This window comes from Theobroma cacao, chromosome 4 (assembly GCF_000208745.1).
Source record: "Theobroma cacao cultivar B97-61/B2 chromosome 4, Criollo_cocoa_genome_V2, whole genome shotgun sequence".
Lineage (NCBI taxonomy): Eukaryota > Viridiplantae > Streptophyta > Magnoliopsida > Malvales > Malvaceae > Theobroma > Theobroma cacao.
The window spans coordinates 342,052-363,751 of NC_030853.1; the positions used below are offsets into that span (position 1 = coordinate 342,052).

Sequence of the window (21,700 nt, forward strand, 5' to 3'; positions counted from 1 at the left end):
TTTGTATGCCTATTTACATTTGTGTAAAAGCAAAATTAATATTGATATAAGTGACATAAATAAGTAAACAAATAGGCAGACTTGCGTCATAGTTTCCTTTATGCAGCATGTTTTGTTTGATGTCTGCAACAAAATCGTGCCCAAGATTCTTACGCTGAAAGGAGATGTGGGGCATAAGTGCTTTCTTTGGTGGGACATTGGCTGCCCTGGATAAGCACCAAAATTGATAAGGTAGAATTGCTATTAGTTTTGTATTCAAGTATTTGATTCATTATTTAGTGAATAATTTTCTACTTCAAAAGTGAAGTTTGAATTTTTTTTTTAATTATAAAAAAAATTGCTATATGTATCATATTATATGACTTATAATTAGATTATGATAGCTATGCAACTCTACTTTCATTAGTACTAAAGCACTTTCTTTTGCCAGCAAATTTATAAAAGAGATAATTTACAAAAATATAAATTACACACAATCTTTCTACTTTACCTTCAAATTAATTGAAGGTGAATATCTCCTTTCCCAATCTAAACATACATATCTGTGAGACAATCTCCAGGTGTAAAAGCAACAAGCTCATTTTGTTCAGTATTTTTGTGCTTAGCTAACAATAGTGTGCATATATACTCAAAGCAAATTCCAAATATGTCAATATCTCTTGCAGGATGCTTCATTCATTCATGCATGAATTGGGCATTGGGGGGTTCTTTTTTTTTCCTTACGAGATTACATGTACAAATAAAAATTATAATATAATGAAGCATTACTCAATATATGATACGATTATCACATTCAAGAAGAAACTAACAAACAAATTAAACAAAACAACATAAATTTGGATGAAATCTATACATGATGAGACTTGAATTTAAGATCTAAAAGTAACAGGGCCTTCTATCAACAAATCTAAAAGATATATTTGCCATTCAGAGCAGTGTTAATCTGCCCATTGAAATTCTGCTATCAATGGTCCAATTGCTCTTTGTTTCAACCATAGTCCTTAGAGAAGGCGAGGTAAAGAAAACTTCTTGATTTCGAGCTTCGTCAGCTTGCCCTGCCCATATAGAAAACAAGCGTGGGACTTGATAGGAAACCCCCAGCTGCTAAGTTTGCTTAATGTTAGAATTTAATATATATATATATATATAACCATCCAAGTAATAATTATCGAGCACTATATATTTGGTTAGAAATCATTATGAAGCACTATTTATGCACGTGTATTAAATTGTTTAAATTTATTAAACTTAAAATCGTGTATATATAACTATTCAAGCAATAATTATGAAGTATTGTTTAGACACATTCATTAAATCTTACAAACTTATCAAATTTGAAATCGTGTATATATAACTACTCAAGCGATCATTATCAAGTACTATTTTGCACATGCATTAAATTGTACAAACTTGTCAAACTTAAAATCGTGTATATATAACTATTCAAGCAATTATTATGAAATACTATTTGGGCACATATATTAAGCTATACAAACTTATTAAATTTAGAATTGTACATATATAATTGTTCAAACAATCATTATGAATTACTATTTAAGCACATAAAGTAAACTGTTAAAACTTATCAAATTTGGAATTATGCATATATAGCTATTCAAGCAATTATTATAAAATACTATTTAGACACATACATTAAACTGTACAAACCTATCAAATTTGAATATATATATATATATATATATATATATATATATATTAATAATANAATATATATATATATATATATATATATATATATATATTTAAACAATCATTATGAAATATTATTTACGCACAATAAGTTGTACAAGCCTATCAAACTTCAAATCGTGTATATATAACTATTTAAGCAATTATTATAAAATGCTATTTAGATACATACATTAATTCGTATAAATTTGTCAAATTTAGAATTATGTATATATAACTGTTCAAGCAATTATTGTGAAGTACTATTTAAACACAAACAATAAAACTGTTCAAACTTATTAAATTTGAAATTGTATATATAGCTATTCAAACAATCATTATGAAGTACTATTTAGGCACATACATTAAATAGTACAAATTTATCAATTTTGAAATCCTCTCTTTATATATATATAAAACTATTTAAACAATTATTATGAAATATTATTTAAGCATATGCAATAAGTTATACAACCTTATCAAACTTGACGCCATGTATATATAACTATTTAAGTAATCATTATGAAATATTATTTAAACACATACAACTTATCAAATTTGGAATCGTTTATATAATTATTCAAACAATTATTATGAAATACTGTTTAGAACATCCAAATAAGCATTATGGATATCTGTTTAGGCACATAATGCATTGAACCATACAAGTCTATCGAAGTTGGAATCCAATGTATATAAACATCCGAGCAATCGTTATGGAATAGTATTTGGGCAGCTGATGCATTGAACCATACATGGCTACCGAAGTTGGAGTCCAGTATATATAACAGGATATGCTTCTTGGATCTTCCCTTTTGTCTATGGCTATTATATACTGTCCGGGAGCCGGCATACGAAATAAAGACTATATATTGTTAGTTAAGTTTCAGTTTGGAGCAGACAATTCAAGTTTGCTGCCTGATTCCACATGTATCAATCAATACGCTTACTTGTCAAACCGAGGTTTCTCTCTTCAGCCGAATCTCCACAATCCGTATCGCTCCCGTCGCCGGGCGGATCTACGATGGGAGGTGACTGATCCGCCGTTTCTCCTCCTTCCTCGTCGATTTTTGTGTCACCTAGCATCATCTCATAAAACGAAGTGAAATGGCCCATGCAAATTTAAAAATTCCAAGATGAGGTGTCATCGTAACATTTGCCTCCTTTTCGAATAAAGGCAAAATCCGAAAGCACTGTAATGTCCAAACAAAATATTTAAAATTTTGAAGATCAATTGTCATTGTGCGCAGCAGAGTTTGATATTAATTAAGGATAAATTATTTCTTTAATAAAGGTCAAATCTGATGTTTAAAACCTCCCAAGTCCCAACCCAATAGCCACAGCCAACACTCTGGAATTGGGCAAAAGGCCCATCCCCCAAATCATTCCTGACCATTACCATGCCAACTGTGTCATCAGAGCCCAATTATAGCCCTGTAAGTCCTCGGAAGCCCAAAATGCAGGATCAACTCATCAAGCAATCCTATTAACTGCCCCAAATTCTAATATGGGCTGTAAGGCCCATATTCAGCCCATCATAAGCCCAAAGTATTCTTCTCTCCTCTCCTTCCCCTCTTACCATTTGGAACTTTTCATTTCCCCCACCTATTGCCTCTGCTTCAAACTTCAACCAAAGAGGCTGAAAGCAAATAATCCTCTATCCCAAATCAACAATCCCCTAATCAAAAACCCTACGTTGAAACCGCTATAAATCCTTAAAAACGAAATCCAATGGGGGAAACGAGAAAACGAGGCCGCAAACCGAAAACCCCTGCATCAACCACCGAGGCTATGGACTTCCAATACACCGCCGCCGCCGCTGCCCAAAACGACGCTGTTACAGCCCAAAACGACGTCTTTATCGCTGCAAACGACGCCGTATCGACCGCCACCGCCAACAATGATGCGAACAACCCACCACCAGCGCGACGGGGCCGAGGACGACCGAGGAAGTCGGGAGCGGGGCACACTGAGGATACGGAGCCGCACGTGGCAGCGTCTCCGGAGCGGAGACCTTATCAAAACGGGGGGGTGGTGGTGGAGCCACCTCCACAGCCAGTGGCGAAGTGGGAGAGCATTGCGGCGAGGGTGGTGCCAGCGATGGATGCGGTGGTGAAGGTGTTTTGCGTTCACACGGAGCCGAATTATTCGCTGCCGTGGCAAAGGAAAAGGCAGTATTCTTCAAGTAGTAGTGGGTTTATAATTGGAGGGAAAAGAGTGTTAACAAATGCTCATTCAGTGGAACATTATACTCAAGTGAAGTTGAAGAAAAGGGGTTCTGATACTAAGTACTTGGCTACTGTTTTGGCTATTGGGACTGAATGTGATATTGGTAAGTGAAAGTTTTGAGTTCTTATTAGATTTTTTTATAGTGTTTTCTCAAGCAGTTATGTGGGAATTTCCAATCTTTTGGGGGTCGTTTTGGGTTTGGAGGTAGTTAAAGTGGTTTGATTCTAATAGTATTGAAATGAGTAAAAAATGGTATTGGGTTATTTGTATTCGAGTGACGGGGTAGGGCATATTAAGTGTAGAGTTTTTTGTGGGAATTCGTTTTGAATGCTTGCGAGGCACTTAGAGGCAGTTTGTTTTTTTGCTTGTTTCATCTTTTGTCCTCACCCTTTTGGGTTCAGTGAAGTTTGAGTAATGTGATTTTGTTGTATTGGAAAGGGCAGAGGACAAATCATTGATTTTGCTTGTTTTAGACCATTGGTTGATATGTCTATGTTTAGAGTAAATTGAAGTGATTTTTAGTATTGCAACAGGTATATGTGGAAATAGCTCCTCTCAACATGTTTTCTGAATTTTGCTACTGCTTTGTTATGGATGGAGGCCTACTGGTGCTCTAGGAGAAACTAGATTTATGTGATTTGATTTTGTGAAAATGGCTATTGATTAAAGTAGGGTAATGTTGGAGTTGATTAATTAATAAATTTCTTTCGTTTTGGGGATGATGCAGCAATGTTAACTGTTAGCGATGATGAGTTTTGGGAAGGTGTTTCACCTGTTGAGTTTGGAGATTTGCCTGCACTACAAGATGCTGTAACTGTTGTGGGCTACCCGATTGGAGGTGACACAATCTCTGTTACGAGTGGTGTTGTTTCACGCATTGAGATACTCTCTTATGTTCATGGGTCAACTGAGCTCTTGGGACTACAGGTTGTGAAATTAGTTCCAGCTTCTAGTGGTTCAACATGTTTGCTTGTTATGTTTATTGACTTCGTGCGGTTGATATTCTGTTTCAGATAGATGCAGCTATAAACTCTGGAAATTCTGGCGGGCCTGCCTTCAATGATAAGGGCAAATGTGTTGGTATTGCATTTCAATCTTTGAAACATGAAGATGTGGAAAATATTGGGTATGTCATACCTACACCAGTCATAATGCACTTCATTCAGGATTATGAAAAGAATGGAGCATATACAGGTATTATTCCAAGCAGTATCATTTTATTAAGTTCAGTCCAGTCATCATTCTTAGCTCTTTTTGCCTGGTTGGTTTTGGAATTAGAAATTGGTATGACTTCAGTCATATTTCTGGTATATGTGCTTGAATTCTTACTCCAGTCCTCCTGTTCATTTCTGTTTTAGGCTTCCCAATCCTTGGTGTTGAGTGGCAAAAGATGGAAAATCCTGATTTGCGCTTGGCAATGGGGATGAAACCTGATCAGAAGGGGGTACGTATTAGGAGAATTGAGCCCACAGCTGCAGAATCTCATCTTCTGAAGCCATCTGATATTATACTTAGTTTTGATGGGGTAAAAGTTGCTAATGACGGAACAGGTAAGTTATTTCCTTTACCCCCCCATGTTAGTAGGATGTGATGCCATTATATTCATCATTAAAATTTTTATGTATGAATGTATGTATGCTTATATGCATACTTCTTTATATTTTTCTAGTAGTTTTTGCATCATCACTAGAGTCTAGACTATTCTCAGAGTCAGAATATTTGTATTTGCCTTTCTAGAACTAAATGTTAATTCTTGTTTTTATTTTTGGTAAAGGTTAGATGCAGATGTTTCTGTAGGATGTCCTTCTGAGTTGAGAATGATGATTTGGCTGTGGTTACTTAACTTACATGAAAATTTGCTATGGAGACATTGTTTAGTGTAATCAGGGGTCATCTATGAGAACTAGGTATTACAAGCAGTGTTTATTCTTAGTTTAATCAGGAGGTAGTTTTAAGGTCTAACAGATTTGGTTTCTTATAGTGCCTTAAAAGTTCTTTTTAACCTTGAAGAGGAGAGATTTCCTTAACAATCATGGCTGATATGATTTTTGGCTCAAAAGAATTTAAAATTGAAACTTGAATAGAATCTTCAGTTCAGAAAATTGAATTATTCAAGTGGTCTCTTTTGGTATTCAATACATTGCTTAATTTATAATATGAGTTCTGGAGTTTTGCAGTTTTCTCTACATATGAAAGTTTTTTCGGTTGTGGGTTTAGTTGTTTTTTCATCAGCTGTGGGCTGTGTTGGAGTGATGGTTGCTGCATAATGCTGGCCAACTCACATTTCACTACAAAGTGGAAAGTCCACTTGATGACTCTCACATGTTTGACCCCAGTTGTCTGTTAACTTTTAGTTTATTTATGTATGCAGCGGTGTGTTACATGGGAAACATCCTCCTGACCTTTTCTTTCTCTTTTATCTTACAAAAAAAAAAAAAAAAACAAGTTCCATTCAGGCATGGGGAGCGCATAGGTTTCAGCTATCTTGTTTCTCAGAAGTATACTGGGGATACTGCATTGGTTAAAGTTCTGCGTGATTCAGAGATAGTTGCACATGACATAAAACTTGCGACGCACAAGAGGCTCATCCCAGCACACACCAATGGGAAACCTCCTTCTTATTACATTATTGCTGGATTTGTTTTTACAGCTGTAACTGTTCCATACTTGCGATCTGAGGTGCGTAGTGATAACTCTCTCTGTATGTGTGTGTTTCTTTCTCTCGAGCTTGGTAAAGCAGTTATTGGTGATTGTTTAAATGCATAACAAACTCTTTGTTCTAGCTTTTTGTTTCTTGTCTTTGTTGCATTATTGAGACACTTGATTGGATTTCTTGTGGTTGGTGGAACAAAGGGCTCCATTAGTGATGTTTGAGGTCTGCATTATTGGAGTGGTACACCATTCCTTCTGCCGTCATAAGAAATATTCAAGAGCTGTTTAATGTATAATTTGTCTTATCCATTGCTAAGAATTTGGAAAGAATCTTTAAACTTGCTAAATTTCTAGTCTTGTGTGTGTGTGTATGTTTTATGGAACAATTTGTACATTGTCACTTATTTGCTAGATTCCCATTGTTTGGGGTCTAAACCTACTTCATTCTTTCATTTTCATCCACTGTCGCAAATATGGTGAGCCTATTTTCATGGGTGTATGCTGAAGACTGGTTATGTTTTTATGTTTTGCTGTTCGAGTGGTCTAGTTTGCTTACTCCTAACATCCCTGTTTCTCTCATCTCCAGTATGGGAAGGATTATGAATTTGATGCACCAGTCAAACTATTGGATAAGCATCTACATGCAATGGCAGAGTCTACGGATGAACAGCTTGTTGTTGTTTCACAGGTCCCTGTTGTTTCTCATGTTTTTCCTTCTAAGACATTGTTATAAATATTTACATGATAAATTTACAGTCCAGTATAACAGGATGATTTGGTTTTCTTTCTTGTTCATGCAGTATACTTTATTTTTTACAATTTTTTCTTCATTCTCAGGTGCTTGTGGCTGACATAAATATTGGATATGAAGAAATCGTCAATACTCAGGTCAGGGAATGTTTCGAGACATTGCTGATGATGTAATGCATCTTAAAACTTTAAAGAATACATGATAAAATCTTTCTTTTAATATCTTTTATTTAGGTTCTTGCTTTCAATGGCAAACTTGTGAAGAATCTAAGGAGCTTAGCTCATATGGTTGAGAACTGCAATGATGAATATTTAAGATTTGAACTGGAATATCAACAGGTTTTCTCTCTTTCTTTCTCACATAAACACACCTAAACACGCACACACACACACACACATACATATATATATATATATATATATATATTGGTTTTGCTGATTCTTCAACTTTGCCATGCAGATAGTAGTGCTACAAACCAAGGCTGCAAAGGCTGCAACTTTAGATATTCTAACCACACATTGTATATCTTCTGCAATGTCTGATGATCTCAAGACTTGATAGAAGTTTGAGGGGAAACACAAATGATAATTCATGTGATTCTCCTTTTGCATGTCTCCTCAGGAACATGATACAACCTAGTGGAGTGATATTTGCCTATACAAGCGGCCGTTGAGGGGTACCGCATAGTGTTAAGTTTTGCCTCTTCATTTGCGGGTGTAGTTGTAGCTGGGTTGCACTTCTTAGTATTAGTTTATATTGGAAGGAAACAGAGAGGATATGAAGGTAAAGCTTTTTGTTACTTCTTTGTTCTTATTTTACTTCTTGTAGAACTATGTATAATCAAGTAGAGTTAATAACATATATGGTATTGGAATTATACCAAACTATACATTTTGGTATCCGAATTAAAAAATTTTATTATTGCATTTATTTAAAGGAAAATATAAACTAAGGTGCTAATTAAATTTGTGAGAGCAAAATTAAAATTTTTCTTAAGTTTGGGGTAATTACATCATCCATCTATAGGTTGTACCATCTGTTTTCTATGCACAAATTTTGCAGGCAGATGGATTTGACATGGACCGAAGCCTGAAATGGGGGAGGCCGAGGTCTAAAGCAGACTTTGTAACCTCTTTGCAGTTAAGAAATGATCCATCTCCTGTACTCTTAACTGCAGATGTTCTTTTTCCGTTTGCAGATAGTAGTTAAGCAATGTGTTTTTTGACATGCGTTTGTTTGTACTATCTAGACATGTTCGTTTTTATAGCTTTGCAGCAGGGGGACTTTGTGGGCAGATGGTGACACTCTGCTGCTGTCAGTGGCACTGACATATTCCTCCGCCATCTCTTCTTTTGCTTTTCCCCACATCACCGTATAAAATCCAATCGATATTATTGTTGCTCCAATGAGACTGCAACCAAATCCTCCGGTTAGCTACAATATAAACTGATGAAATAAAATTAACCACAATGACAACACGACAACAAAAAGCAGTGCTCTGTTTTATACCTCCCAAGATGGAGAGTATCACCTAGGAACATCACACCCATGGCAGCAGCAATGGCGATCGACAACGGCTTAAACATTGCCACGAAAACAGGTCCCTTCAAGCGCAGAGCCCATGTATGGACGGTATTGTTCAAGCAAGAACCAAAGAGTCCCTAAACAGGGAACATAGGCAAAACGTTTACATTGGAAGTTCAAAGAGTAAGACTATTTAACCGACTCTAGTATGCATCCGTGGTGCATTATTTTCTTACTGAGCAAACGACAGAGGCCAATGCTATGTCTGGTCTTATTCTCCAAGCACTTGCATTTCTTTCTGAGGCTAAACCAACAATTGCAGCTATGAAGCTCACACATAAATTGTAAAAGAAGACTACCGTTAGTTCTGCTGGATACTCCTTCATGATCTGTGTCTGCATAACATTACAGAATTCATTTATTTCTTCCAATTTCCCCAAAGGGTACCACCATTCCTGCAAATATTTTGGAAAATGTTTGCAGTTTTGTACTTCGTAAACAAACTCTTACCTGAACAATGTACCAGAGTGGAACCAGCATATACTCAGCAGTGAGGAAAACGCCACCAATGACCCAGTTTGGATTTGCAGAGTGAAGTCCACCAAAAACCAAATTTGATTTTGATGGATTAAGGGGTTGTTGAAGTGACATGGAAGGTGTTGAGGCTATGACTATTGCAGGGCCCTTGTAGAGAGTCACCACAAATGCACCTGTAACTGATATTATGGTGCCCATCACTTTAGCCGCACTGCTTGTTCTCTTCCAAACGAGCTTCTCCATTCTTCAAGTTGCAAGAAAAGAAAAAGGAAAATAAAATCAAAATAAAAGATAGAAGAGAGAATAACAAAACAACTATTGTGGTCCTCAGAAAAAAGGGACTAGCACTCCACTAGACCTTAGAAATTGTCAGCCACTTGACTACACCGTTATCAAAAACAGCAAAAGTGAAACCCAAGTACCATCCAAAAAGCTAAAGGCATCTCACAACCGAAAGACGTAATCCAATGGACAGAATTAACCGATGAAAATCTATTCTAAACTGGCTCTGATCAAATGAACGTAACTGCCAGTCCTAGTAGTTTATCATAAAGCAAACAAGAGGGCAACCTCTTTTCAAAGGATTTTGTGCACCAAAGGATGCTTTGCTAATTGAAGGTGGAACAATAGTTACCTGAAAATGATAGCTAGGATGAAGGTAAAAGCTGGTGTGAGGTTGCTGATTGCAGAAGCAAGAGTGGGAGAACTGTAATTGATGCCTGTGTACCCCATGATCTGAGATGAACTCCTGTTCCAGTTTCAAAACAATGAAGATAAAAAACACAACAAAATTTTCTATGAAATGAAGAAAAATTAATAAGGACATGGTTCTTGTTTCTAAAATCATCACTGCTGCATCAACCAAACCAAGTTACCCTATAAGTCCAAGAAGTCCAATTTTGCATAGAATAGGGAAGCTGAGTGGAGGAAGCACTCTTGATCTGCAAGACCCAAAGAGAAACAAATCTGAAATGACAACTTTTTGGCTTGCATGTCTAGAGTCTAAGATTGACAGACCGAGTGATGAGAAAGAAGGACCTGTAAGAGAAGAAAGGAGCAGGAAGGAGAACAAGAGCAGCTATAGCATAAGCATAGACCACAAAAACGTGGTAGCTCATGCCCTTCAAAGTAGCTGCTTTGAAAAGTGTGTTTAGCCCCACGTTTGCACACTCCATTGTCACCATAGCTGAGAATGGCAGCACATCCTTGTAACAGTAACTCCATCTCGACACCATCTTTTCTTGTCTCAGTTTCTCTTAAAACCAAACAGAAACAGCCCCCAGAGAAAAACACTGTAAAAATGGTTTTTGTGAAATTGTAAGGTACTGTTATTGCTGAGGGGTGACTAGGCATAAGGGCAGCAGATTGTTACTTTATAATATGTGATTTCCTATGTGCCATAATTATTGGCCACTTGTGTTTACCCTTTTGACAAGCAAAGGAAAGAGTGGAGATAAGGCTATGTTTTTTTTTTGTGTTTCATTGCTGGAAGGTGCAATTTACGATGTTTTTTTTTTTATAGTGTATTATAATTAGTGATACATGCTAAGGCGATTTAAAACGAAATATTTAAATGAATTTTTTTTATTAAAATTAAAAAAATTAAAATTTTTAATTTTTTTAATTTTTTGAGATGTAAAATTTTTAATAAATTTTTATAATCAAAATTTTCTAATAAAATATAAATTCTAAATTAAAGAAAAAAATATATAAAGATTAAAATAATAGTACTTAATTGTTAAATGTTTATTACAAATTACAAATGAGGCTCATGATTTTTTGAAGATAATAAAAGAATAGACTTCTTGTATATTTTTTTTAAAAAAATTGAAGTTAAAAAAAGAAAGAGCAAATGAGAAAATAAAAATTTAAAAACAAAAATTATATATTGAAAAAAATAATTAGTTTTATATATATAAAAAAAATAATTATTGAAAATCATTAAATGAGTTATTGAAAATAAGAGAAATAAGTGAGAAAAAAATAATTGTTGGAGATTAAAGACATATGACAGTTTGTTGATTGAAAATAAAAAAATATAGTTAAAAATTAATAGCATTCTAAAAATAAGAAAGTGATAAAAAAATTAAGATATATTAGGCACATAATTAGATAAGTGTGAGAACAAATAATTTTATTAATTATTTTTTACTTTTATATATATTTTTTAATTTATATATATTTTTAATATAATTATTATAAAATTATAAATTCTTTTTAAATTTGAGACCTCTCTAAATTGAGGATTTAAAGCTTTTGCTTGGTGGCTTCACCCGATAGCCGGCCCTGGATACATGTAGCTTGTCATAAGAATAAATAAATTAGGTTTATAGTGTGAAAAATATCTTCCTTCTTCAAATAATTTAAGATGTCATTTCATCATAGTTATTATATATTGGTTTCATTATTATATATTGGTTTCATAATATCCAAAGAAGAAAATGATCTTCCTAGTTAAATCCTCCATGATGGCAGATATGTCGTGGCACAGGCTAGACTGACTCTACCGCACCACCAAGAATTATTTCTTATTAGTTGATGCTGATGGTGCCGAAGATAACTCTAAGCGCACAACACATCATCTTTTAAAGTTTAGGTATCCAAATTCTAGTCACATCACGTGCTTTTTTGAGTGGTGGTGTAATTAAACCCTAATAGTAATAAAGAAAAAGGCCGGTGCACGCCAAGCAGAGACGGTCCAATAAATTTAAAAATTTAAAATAAAATATTTAAATAAAATTTTTTTATTAAAATTAAAAAAATTAAGAAAAATTTTATTTTTTTATTAAAATTAAAAAAAATTATTTTTTATTAAAATTAAAAAAATTAAAAAAATTTTATTTTTTTAAATTTTTGAAATGTATAATTTTTAACTTAATTTTTATAATTAAGTTTAGAACAATAATACTTAATTATTAAATATTTATTACAACCGTATCACGACTTTATGAAGATAATAAAAAGATAAACTTCTTGTATATTTTNAGATGATTAAATACATATGATCGTTAGTTGATTGAAAATAAAAAATATAATTAAAAATTAATAATATTTTATAAATAAAAAATAATAAAAATTTAAATTTATTAAATATATAATTAAATAAAATAATTTTAAAAATAATTTTATTAATTATTTTTTATATATTTTTAATATAATTCATTATATTATAATTATTATAAAATTATAAATTTTTTCTAAATTTGAAACCTCCCAAGTTGAAGCCTTTTCTTGAGTAGCTTCATCGAAGGGTCGGCTCTGATGCCAAGAATAGTTAAAAAGGAGAACATCTTGACATCCCAACGAAGAAAACGCCACCTGGGGGTGAAGCAAACGCTGCAGTTTGGAAGGGCCAGGTTGCTGCCGGATCCCAAACGTAAAGGCAAAGCAACTGGAGACCCTACGCACTCTCTATCCCCATTTTGGAAAAGGGACACGTGCCCTCCACGCTCTCTTTGAATAGAACATTTCACTATTCACACTGCCTGAAAGCCAGAAGGAATCATTTGCTTCACTCTCCTTGTGGTACTCTAAATAGTTTTTCCCTTTGCTCAAATTGAATATTTATTATATATTTTTGTAATTTTAATTACAAATAAATATAATAAATAGTGGTTAATTTTATTTTTATTTAACCAAAGAAAAAGTGAAAATGGACATTAATTTGGAACCAAAAAGAATAATTAATTACAAAAAGTACTTTTCAGAAGGCTCAAGGAGCCCAAGTACCATCAAGCTGTAGCCCAAACAGTGCGAGCTAGGGATCGCTGGACGGCCCAAAGGAGGGACTATGGGCAAATCTGATGGCCTTTTGAAATGCCCGAACCCAACAATAGCCCAATAGCCATTAACCCCTTTCTATCACGTGGGACCTTCGAATGGCCGACCAGGTCACGTGATGGACTCCACGTTGTCCGTGAAACATGTTTTTGAGGTTTCGTGTTTGTCTCTTTAGAATTTATATCGTATAATAAATATTAAATATAGGGGATCCAAGTTGCTCTACATGGAGCTCTGTTTTTCAGTTCTCCAGCTTGATTGGAAACAAAATGGCTTACTGAGCTCAGACTTGTTTTGAATGGATTCATTACTGAGTCATATCTTCGATACATTGAGTTTGCAACAAGGGGGCCGTGGAGGAGGATGCCAAGCTGCTAAAGCCAGAGTCAGCCGTATTTTCTTTTGCTTTTCCCCATATTACAGCATAAAATCCGACGGATAATATCACTGCTCCAACGACACTGCAAAATTTTGAGTTTAGATCCAGCTTAGCAAATTGTGTATATAAAAAAAATGGCTTCTTAAATGATTCTGCTAAGATAAGGAGAGAATTTTTGTACCTTCCAAGATGCAGAGCATCACCAAGGAATGTAGCACTCAAAACAGCTGCAATAGCGATAGACAATGGCTTAAAAAGTGCTACATAGACAGGACCCTTAACGCGTAGGCCCCAGGTGTGCACAAGAATGCCAAGTAATGTCCCAGTAAATCCCTAAACAGAAGTAGTAAACTCACATTTAGAGAATGTCTAGCCTGCTTTGAAATTTTGTAATTGGTTAATGAATTCTTACAGAGTATACAACTGCAACTTTTGCTATGCTAGGCCTTAGTCTCCAGGCACTCAAGTTTGATTCCGCTAACAAGCATACTGGTGCAGATATAATGGTTCCACATAAGTCGTGAAAGAAGACTACGATCAGCTCTGCCGGGCATATCTTCATAGCCTGTGTCTGTAGATGCCTAACTGATTCAAGGTTAGTGTTCTGTATACAATTGAAAGTTTTCCGTGGGGTTGAGGGGGTGATCTAGTAACAAGCATTACCTGAATAATGTACCAGATGGAACCAAGGAAACACTCAACAGCAAGTAGGAGGCCACCAGCGGCCCAATTTGATTGTGAGGACTCAAGAGGCCAATATGAGACAGATGATGATGGCATCAAAGTGGGAGATGAAAACACTTCGGGGCCCTTGTAGAAAATAATCACTAATGCACCTGATATTGATGCTATGGTGCCAATAATTTTAGCTTGAGCTTCTCAATTCCCCATTTTCCATTCTTGTTATGTGCACCCAGAGAATTGGAAAGAGAAGGACTTAAGCAGAAACTAGCCCAATGATTATAGCAATGGATTTCAAGCTCACAAGTTACAACTTGGATTTTGACTCTTCACAAATTTACTTTGTACAATTTGATTCATCTTTGTTGACTATCATGTGAGAGTATTTAAGTTGGGAGGAAGACTGTGAACGTAAAAAATAGTAACTAATGCACAAATCTTTGTTTTTATGCAAATAGGAATGTGATCAGATATATTCTCAATCTTATAGCAATTGATTCCATTCTCGGCCTGATACTGACTTGCACTCTGGTTTTCTTTCTCTCTACATTATCATTGTCTAATATTTATTTATTCACTCTATTTTGACATCTTTTATGTTTCTCAAATGTTGGAGTTCATCATGTGCTCATCACTTTAGAGTATTTTATTGCAAATGATATAAGCTCTCTTACAAATTAATTAAGTTCTTAAATTAAGGTAGTCATAAGCAAACAAATCATGCATATTTTAGCCAATGGATTATGGATCAGAATAATTCCCTCTCATAGAAACAATGAACCAACAAGTAGAAGAGGGAAGAAACCTGAAAATGATGGCAAGGATGAAGGTAAACGCCGGAGTGAGGCTGCTGATTGCTGAAGCCAGAGTTGGTGAGCCATATTCTATACCTTTATATCCGCACATATGAGCTACAAACCTGTCACAAGCATTCGTTAGTAATATGACTGTCTTGTAATCTTTTCCAAGACGAAAACAGATTGAAAGGAGTTCTATGCAAAAACATGTTACAGCTTTAAGAATGCTTCAATACCCAATAAGCCCGAGAAGACAAATTCTAGAGATAAGGGGGAACTTCGATGAGGGAAGAGCTGCTGTGCTGCATATAGCACACAGACGAAGATGTTAGCTCGTTATTTTCTAATGGAATTATTTGAGGCTATCAAATTATGCATGTGTTTCTAGATGACTGAAAGATGGAAAGACCTGCGAAAGATTAAGGGAAAAGGGAGGAGAATAAGAGTAGCAACAGCATAAGAGTATGTGATGAAGACATAGTAGCTCATTCCTCTCAAAGCGGCTGCTTTGAAAAGAATTTTTAAGCCCACACTAGTGCACTCCACTGCAACTATTGCTGTGAATGGAAGGACATCCTTGCGGAAACACTCCCATGCCATCTACCCCTCTTTCTTATCTCTTCTTGATCAGTTTCTTACTTCCCTGATTTCTCTCCCATTTGCAGTATTATTTTCCTCATTTCTTTAAGTGTCATTTGGAAGCAAACAAAAGGAAGACAGAAATTCACCAACCAATAATTGTACTTTGAACAGTTTATGTATTTACTACGACACAGTAACGCAGCACCAGTCAAGATGGGGCGTCCCTATACGGTTGATAGGTAATGGTAGTGCATTGGTTGGTCTCTCTTTGCATGATTATTGTGGTGTCTGTTGATGCAGGGGATGTTTGACTGTTAGGTGTCATCTTTTCATTTTGTTCATTGTATGGGGTGCTTTTTGGGTGCAAGCGGCTAACCAGAGTTAGTGGGGTTGGCTGGTTTCGATGTGGGTGTTTAGGGTGGTTTCCTTTCTGAAAGTGTACAGGGAATTCTACAAGGAGAGAATTTTGTAATGGTAAACCCCTGGTTGTTGGGGCATAACCTTGCAAAATTGTTGTAAGTGGTGAACTCAGGTTCTCCCTTCCTTCAATACAAATGAAATTTCAAAAAAAAAAAAAAAAACAACAGCACCAGTGAGGATATCATAAAAAACATGTTTATGAACTAAAGTTGTACTGCTGGAGTGTATATTTTGCTTGAAATTTTTAATTGATTGAGGATTTATCTTTGTGATTTTTATCCATAGTCAAGCTAGTTTACATATTTTTCAGTAGTGAACCAACCAAGCAACATTCCTGCCAGAAAAATCATAAGGCAACTGAAATTCCCAAGTCCTTACTGAACTTATAATCAAAGAGTTGACTTTAAGGCCCTTACATGACGCATACCAAACTAGCTTTTAGCAATTTTAATGGAAACTAAGCAATCACAATTTAGATTCTGCTAATCTTGAACCACAAGATCATACAATCTGAAAATTGTCAGCTTGGTAAGATCTGACCAGAATGCGTGTGAGAAGTATAGTTGATAGTCTCGGTGGGACTAAGATGGGATGGTTAAAAATGCATAGGTTTCTGTCAACTAATCAAAAGCAGGATTTGGCGGGCCTTCTCAAACCACAGGAGAACATAATAGTGAAAAGACAAAACATTGAGTTACAAAACCAACGGGACTAAAGTTTTGCAAGCTTCGGACAAGAAGCCAATCCATCATTGTCTGATGCCACATCGTCTTTCATTAATGAAAGAGAGCATTGGCAGGTGTCTTTGCTTGAGATAGATGACGTTGTTAATGCTTCATTCACACTAAGACAATCCATCATTCCATCATTCCACCATTCCCTACAGTGCAATCTTTCATCACAATAAGCAATTTGCTAAATCCGGAAATTTGGATTTTCCTGTAAAATGGTGATCATCTCATCGTCGGTGTCACACTTTAAGTATGCTGCTGTGTACACTTGACGTTTTTAACCCAAAGGATAACAAATACAGATGATGCGTTGTCTCTGACTTATTCCAAGTTCTCTGAAACTCTGTAAGTCTTTTGGTCTCTGTATTGCATTTGTATTGAACAAATTACTTAATGATTCAGAAAGCTTGAAATGAATCATTGAAGACTACTACTATTTTCCACCCAATCTCTGTGCTACTGTTGGATTTTTTTGGTAGGAATCGGATGCACACAACATGACCAATGGTTAAGCTGAACTAGAAAAACAGAGTAAGTGAATATTATTTTGATCAAAGTAATGGCTGTCTAATATTTCCTTGCAAATAACAGGGGAACTGAGACTTTCACATTTCAAAGCCAGATTACAATACATATACACACCGCCATCATCATTACGGGGAGGGATTTTTTAATGCAACATAATCTACCTAGAGTTTTCCTAGGATATGGAAGCCACGTGGCTCTTACACAAAAGAAGACTATATCATTTCACTAGGTCTGTGGCAGACATTGCTGTATTTTTCATCTGTCACGTACATAAATTTCAAGGAACTCTTTTGCCTCTAAAAATATCTTCAAAATGATCTCAAAGTTCAAACGGCTACGTATCTTCCAGCTTATGGCTTTGCAACAAAGGAACCTTACCACTGGACGAGGGCTCCAAGCTGTTTATTCCAGAGTCATCGTGAATCCTCTGTTCTTCTTTTGCCTTCCCCCAGATTACAGCATAAAATCCCATAGATATGATAACTGCTCCAACAATACTGCAAAATTAAGATTGAACTAGGCTTATCATTTGTGATTATAAAGGGAATGGCTGACCAAAGTAAAATATTTGCCTTTGAATGATTCTAATCAATACTGGTAAAGGAAAAATATGAAATTAAAACATAGTTTTAGTACCTTCCCACATGCAGAGAATCACCTAGGAAAACGGCACTCATGAAAGCAGCAATGGCTATTGATAGTGGTTTGAAGATTACAATGTAGACAGGCCCCTTCAAGTGAAGGCCCCATATGACCACAAGAGAGTAAAAGGTTTGGAAAATTCCCTTGACAAATAGAGAAACTCACATTTAGATACTACCAATTGTCTTCTCCTTAAGTGTAGTTTGATCACTAAATTTCTTACTGAGTATAGGACCGCAATAACTGCTACACTAGGCCTTAGCCTCCAAGAACTCAAGTTTGGTTCTGCTATTAGGCAAACTGGTGCAGAGATAATGGTCCCACATAAGTTGTACAAGAAGGCTACAATTATCTCAGCTGGGTATATCACCATAACTTGGGCCTGGAAAGATCAACCTAATTAAAGTTTAGTTCTATGTTAAAAATTTTCTAAAGTGAGGAATTTGCATACGAGTAAATAGTTTTCCAGAAGAACCACGGTCCCCTGGAAATATACATGGTTTACCTGAATAATGTAACAGAATGAGAAAAGAAGATAGGCAACAGCGAGTAAGATCCCACCAATGGCCCAATTTGATTCTGATGACTCCAGGGGCCATTCAAGTAAAACAGATGATGATGTCCCACGTGGAGAGGAAAAAACTTTGGGACCCTTGTAGAGAACAACTACTAATGCACCTGATATTGATGCTATGGTCCCCAAGACTTTAGCTTGACTAGATGAGCTTCTCAAGGCTACTCTTTCCAATCTTGTTAGTCATGGTATCCAAGGAAAGTGAGAAAAAACAAGACTCAGGATACCAGCAAGTCTGAGACAAAACAATAGTAACTTCTGTACAATTTTTGCTGGTAATGTTATGTCACTGTCTATATCTGACCAGATAAAATATTCTGCATATGGTCACTTCTACATTCAAAAGCTTTCATAGCATAAAATTGTGATTTTTGTCAAATTAAACTACAATTATCAAAAAAAGATTTTAAATATTTCTGTATGAAATTGAGTGATCAGCTTTTGGTTTCTAATTCTCAACTTCTCCATTATTTATCTGTCCATCCTTTATTTTTGTAATCTTCATTGTGAGAATGATTTCAAGGGTACATATATTTTAATTTCAAGGCTAGTTGAAGTTTAAAGGAGAGATGTCATACTAGTATGCAAGATAAAATGTAGAGTTTGAGATGATGAAGAACTGCTAGGAGAAGAAGGAAGAAACCTGGAGAGAACGGCAAGTATGAAGGTAATAGCTGGTGTGAGATTGCTGACCGCAGAAGCCATAGTTGGGGAGCTATATTCTATACCCTTGTATGCACATATTTGAGCTGAAAACCTGCTCGCAAAAGGAAAAGCGATCTTGGTTTTTCTGTTAGTATCTTCTAATCTTTTTCAAGCACTAGAAACTGATCACATCCCATAAATAGTAAAAAGAAAGAAATTTACAGCTCAGTTCAATACCCAATAAGCCCAAGAAGGAAAATTCTAGAGACAACATGGAACTTCAACCGGGGAAGCACTGCTCTACTGCGGACATCAAAAGCGAACATAGATGTATCATCCAAGTGCAAAAATTTGAATGGATTTGGACGCGAAGACAGCATGTATATGTAAACATAAGAAAGACAAAAGAAAAGACCTGGGAAAGATGAAGGATAAAGGGAGGAAAAGAATGGTGCCAACAGCATAAGAATAGGCGATGAAGATGTAGTAGCTCATCCCCTTCAAAGTTGCTGCTTTGAATAGAATGTTGACGCCTACGTTGGCGGATTCTAATGCAACCATAGCTGTGAATGGCAGGACATCGTTGTAACAAGACCATCTTGCCATGATCTTCTCTTCCCCCTCGCCTGCCTTTCACTAGTTTGAAACGGAGAAACGATCTCTCCTATCTCCAAATCAGAGGCTATACTAGGGAATCTTTTATCTTTTCTTTTGTCGCATTAAACCTTCAAGGCAACATGATATTCCTTGTCTTTTTAATTATGGTTGGTAGTGAGGTTGTTGGCACATTCTATTTCTTATGGACTCTGTTTGGTCTTGAATTGAGATTATGTATAATCGAGCAAAACTTTGAATATTTGTGCATGATATCGACTTGCACACTTTGGTTCCCTTATTTTCCACCTACACATGCTCTGGTTGGATAATCTTTTCTTTTCCTCCAAAGCTTGACTTCATCAGGTGTGCACGAGCCAAGTTGCTCGTCCTGATATATAATTTTAATAATAAATAATTATTATTTGTTATATTCTAATTTCAAAATATAAATATTTTATTAATAAATATAATTTAAATTAATATAATTATTAATTTATTAATTAAATAATATCTCAATTAATTAATAAAATTTTTAAAAAATATTAATTTATACATTAATAAAGACTAATTAAGGCAAGACACTCCAGCTACTGATCACACGCTTTGTATGCTTTCTTAGCTTTGCCAGCCGACTATCGTTGGAAAGAGCATTGCCACAACAAATTACGGTGTCCCCCTTGAGTGCTTTGTTGTCTGTCGGCCCATCTCATCATATCAGGTCCAAGCTTTGAGATCGCCATCTTAACAACACGCCGTCGCCAAGGTGGTGCGTGGCTGAACGTGCCGCCTCCAGGAGTTCTCTTTGAGTTGAAAATAACGTGAAGCTGATTCGGAGGCACGTTTTTTACACCTTCGCCATAAAAAATTCTGAAATATGTTTTTTGTTTAAAGATATTTCATAACTTTAATATTTTCAGAAAATTTATTTTAAAAATAAAATATCTTGAAAAACATTTGAGACTCACTTGCATGTGTGAAGGCGCATACATTGTTTTTCAAGTCAATGAAAGTTTGTGCCACATACGGTAATGATTTTTTCAATTTTGAAGCTTATAGTTTTTTAAATAATCTATAGTATTATATAAAGTCAATAACTATAATAAAGTCTATTATTTAGTTAATGTCACGAATTATTCAAACACTAGTTGGTGAATTGACAATAAAATATAAAAATAATAATAAAAAAAAAAAAAAAAAAAAAAAAAAAAAAAAAAAAAAAAAAAAAAAAAAAAAAAAAATATTTAAAANGAAGGCGCATACATTGTTTTTCAAGTCAATGAAAGTTTGTGCCACATACGGTAATGATTTTTTCAATTTTGAAGCTTATAGTTTTTTAAATAATCTATAGTATTATATAAAGTCAATAACTATAATAAGGTCTATTATTGAGTTAATGTCACGAATTACTCAAACACCAGTTGGTGAATTGACAATAAAATATAAAAATAATAATAAAAAAATATGAATATAAAAGATATCTATAATATATATAAAAATAATAGAACTGATTGAATCAATTGATCGACATCTATCATTCTCAATTGAATTTATTTTTTTTACACCTTATTATGTCAAAACTACATTATTTTTAACATTTGAAAGGTTCTTTTACTTTTATTTCTTTCAATAAAAAAATACTTGAAAATAATAATTTTTAACTTTTAATGTTTAGAGGATAGATTTATTTAATATTTATTAATTATAATTTACTATTATTTTTTATCTATATTCTCTTATTTTGTATGAACTTGGTATTTAAACATCTCTTTTATATATGAATATTTAAATTTCAATAAATATCTATCAAATTCATTAAATAAAATAAAAGCATTAAAAAGATCTATTCATTTCTCAATATCTATAGCACACAGTTATCATTGAATAAACAAAACTGAATTTGATAATCTTTAGTCATTTTTTATATATATAAAAGATAGATACTACTAGAAATTAGTAACTATT

The 21,700-nt window shown here is 34.7% G+C and overlaps 4 protein-coding genes across 7 annotated transcripts; 1 reads left to right on the forward strand and 3 right to left on the reverse strand.

Moving 5' to 3' along the window:
• On the forward strand, positions 3,281-8,548 carry LOC18600715 (protease Do-like 9). Of its 2 annotated transcripts, XR_001927627.1 has the most exons (10): positions 3,281-4,021; positions 4,646-4,845; positions 4,932-5,112; positions 5,277-5,468; positions 6,365-6,597; positions 7,157-7,258; positions 7,408-7,458; positions 7,555-7,659; positions 7,781-8,104; positions 8,384-8,548. XR_001927627.1 is itself a non-coding variant. In XM_018119902.1 (9 exons), exons 1-9 carry the CDS (start codon positions 3,421-3,423, stop codon positions 7,877-7,879), a joined length of 1,764 nt encoding a protein of 587 aa, XP_017975391.1. In that variant the 5' UTR covers positions 3,281-3,420; the 3' UTR covers positions 7,880-8,251. The 2 variants fall into 2 exon arrangements, 1 of the variants encoding a protein (XP_017975391.1); XM_018119902.1 differs by lacking the exon at positions 8,384-8,548 and having other exon boundaries at positions 7,781-8,251.
• On the reverse strand, positions 8,292-10,736 carry LOC18600716 (WAT1-related protein At3g28050). The gene is made up of 7 exons (XM_018119903.1): positions 10,421-10,736; positions 10,258-10,323; positions 10,017-10,130; positions 9,356-9,626; positions 9,082-9,240; positions 8,831-8,982; positions 8,292-8,732 (listed from the first exon to the last, which is right to left on the reverse strand). The coding sequence occupies exons 1-7, from the start codon at positions 10,615-10,617 to the stop codon at positions 8,567-8,569; spliced, it is 1,125 nt and encodes a 374-aa protein (XP_017975392.1). The 5' UTR covers positions 10,618-10,736; the 3' UTR covers positions 8,292-8,566.
• On the reverse strand, positions 13,043-15,741 carry LOC18600717 (WAT1-related protein At5g40240). Of its 3 annotated transcripts, none has more exons than XM_018118706.1 (7): positions 15,429-15,741; positions 15,256-15,321; positions 15,028-15,141; positions 14,205-14,295; positions 13,954-14,112; positions 13,723-13,874; positions 13,043-13,623 (listed from the first exon to the last, which is right to left on the reverse strand). In XM_018118706.1, the coding sequence occupies exons 1-7, from the start codon at positions 15,617-15,619 to the stop codon at positions 13,470-13,472; spliced, it is 927 nt and encodes a 308-aa protein (XP_017974195.1). In that variant the 5' UTR covers positions 15,620-15,741; the 3' UTR covers positions 13,043-13,469. The 3 variants fall into 3 exon arrangements, with proteins under 3 accessions (XP_017974195.1, XP_017974197.1, XP_017974196.1); XM_018118708.1 differs by having other exon boundaries at positions 14,205-14,416; positions 15,008-15,141; positions 15,429-15,634; XM_018118707.1 differs by lacking the exon at positions 14,205-14,295 and having other exon boundaries at positions 13,954-14,122.
• LOC18600719 (WAT1-related protein At5g40240) lies at positions 17,285-19,841 on the reverse strand. Its single transcript, XM_007031337.2, has 7 exons — positions 19,557-19,841; positions 19,379-19,444; positions 19,140-19,253; positions 18,428-18,671; positions 18,146-18,304; positions 17,917-18,065; positions 17,285-17,777 (listed from the first exon to the last, which is right to left on the reverse strand). The coding sequence occupies exons 1-7, from the start codon at positions 19,745-19,747 to the stop codon at positions 17,615-17,617; spliced, it is 1,086 nt and encodes a 361-aa protein (XP_007031399.2). The 5' UTR covers positions 19,748-19,841; the 3' UTR covers positions 17,285-17,614.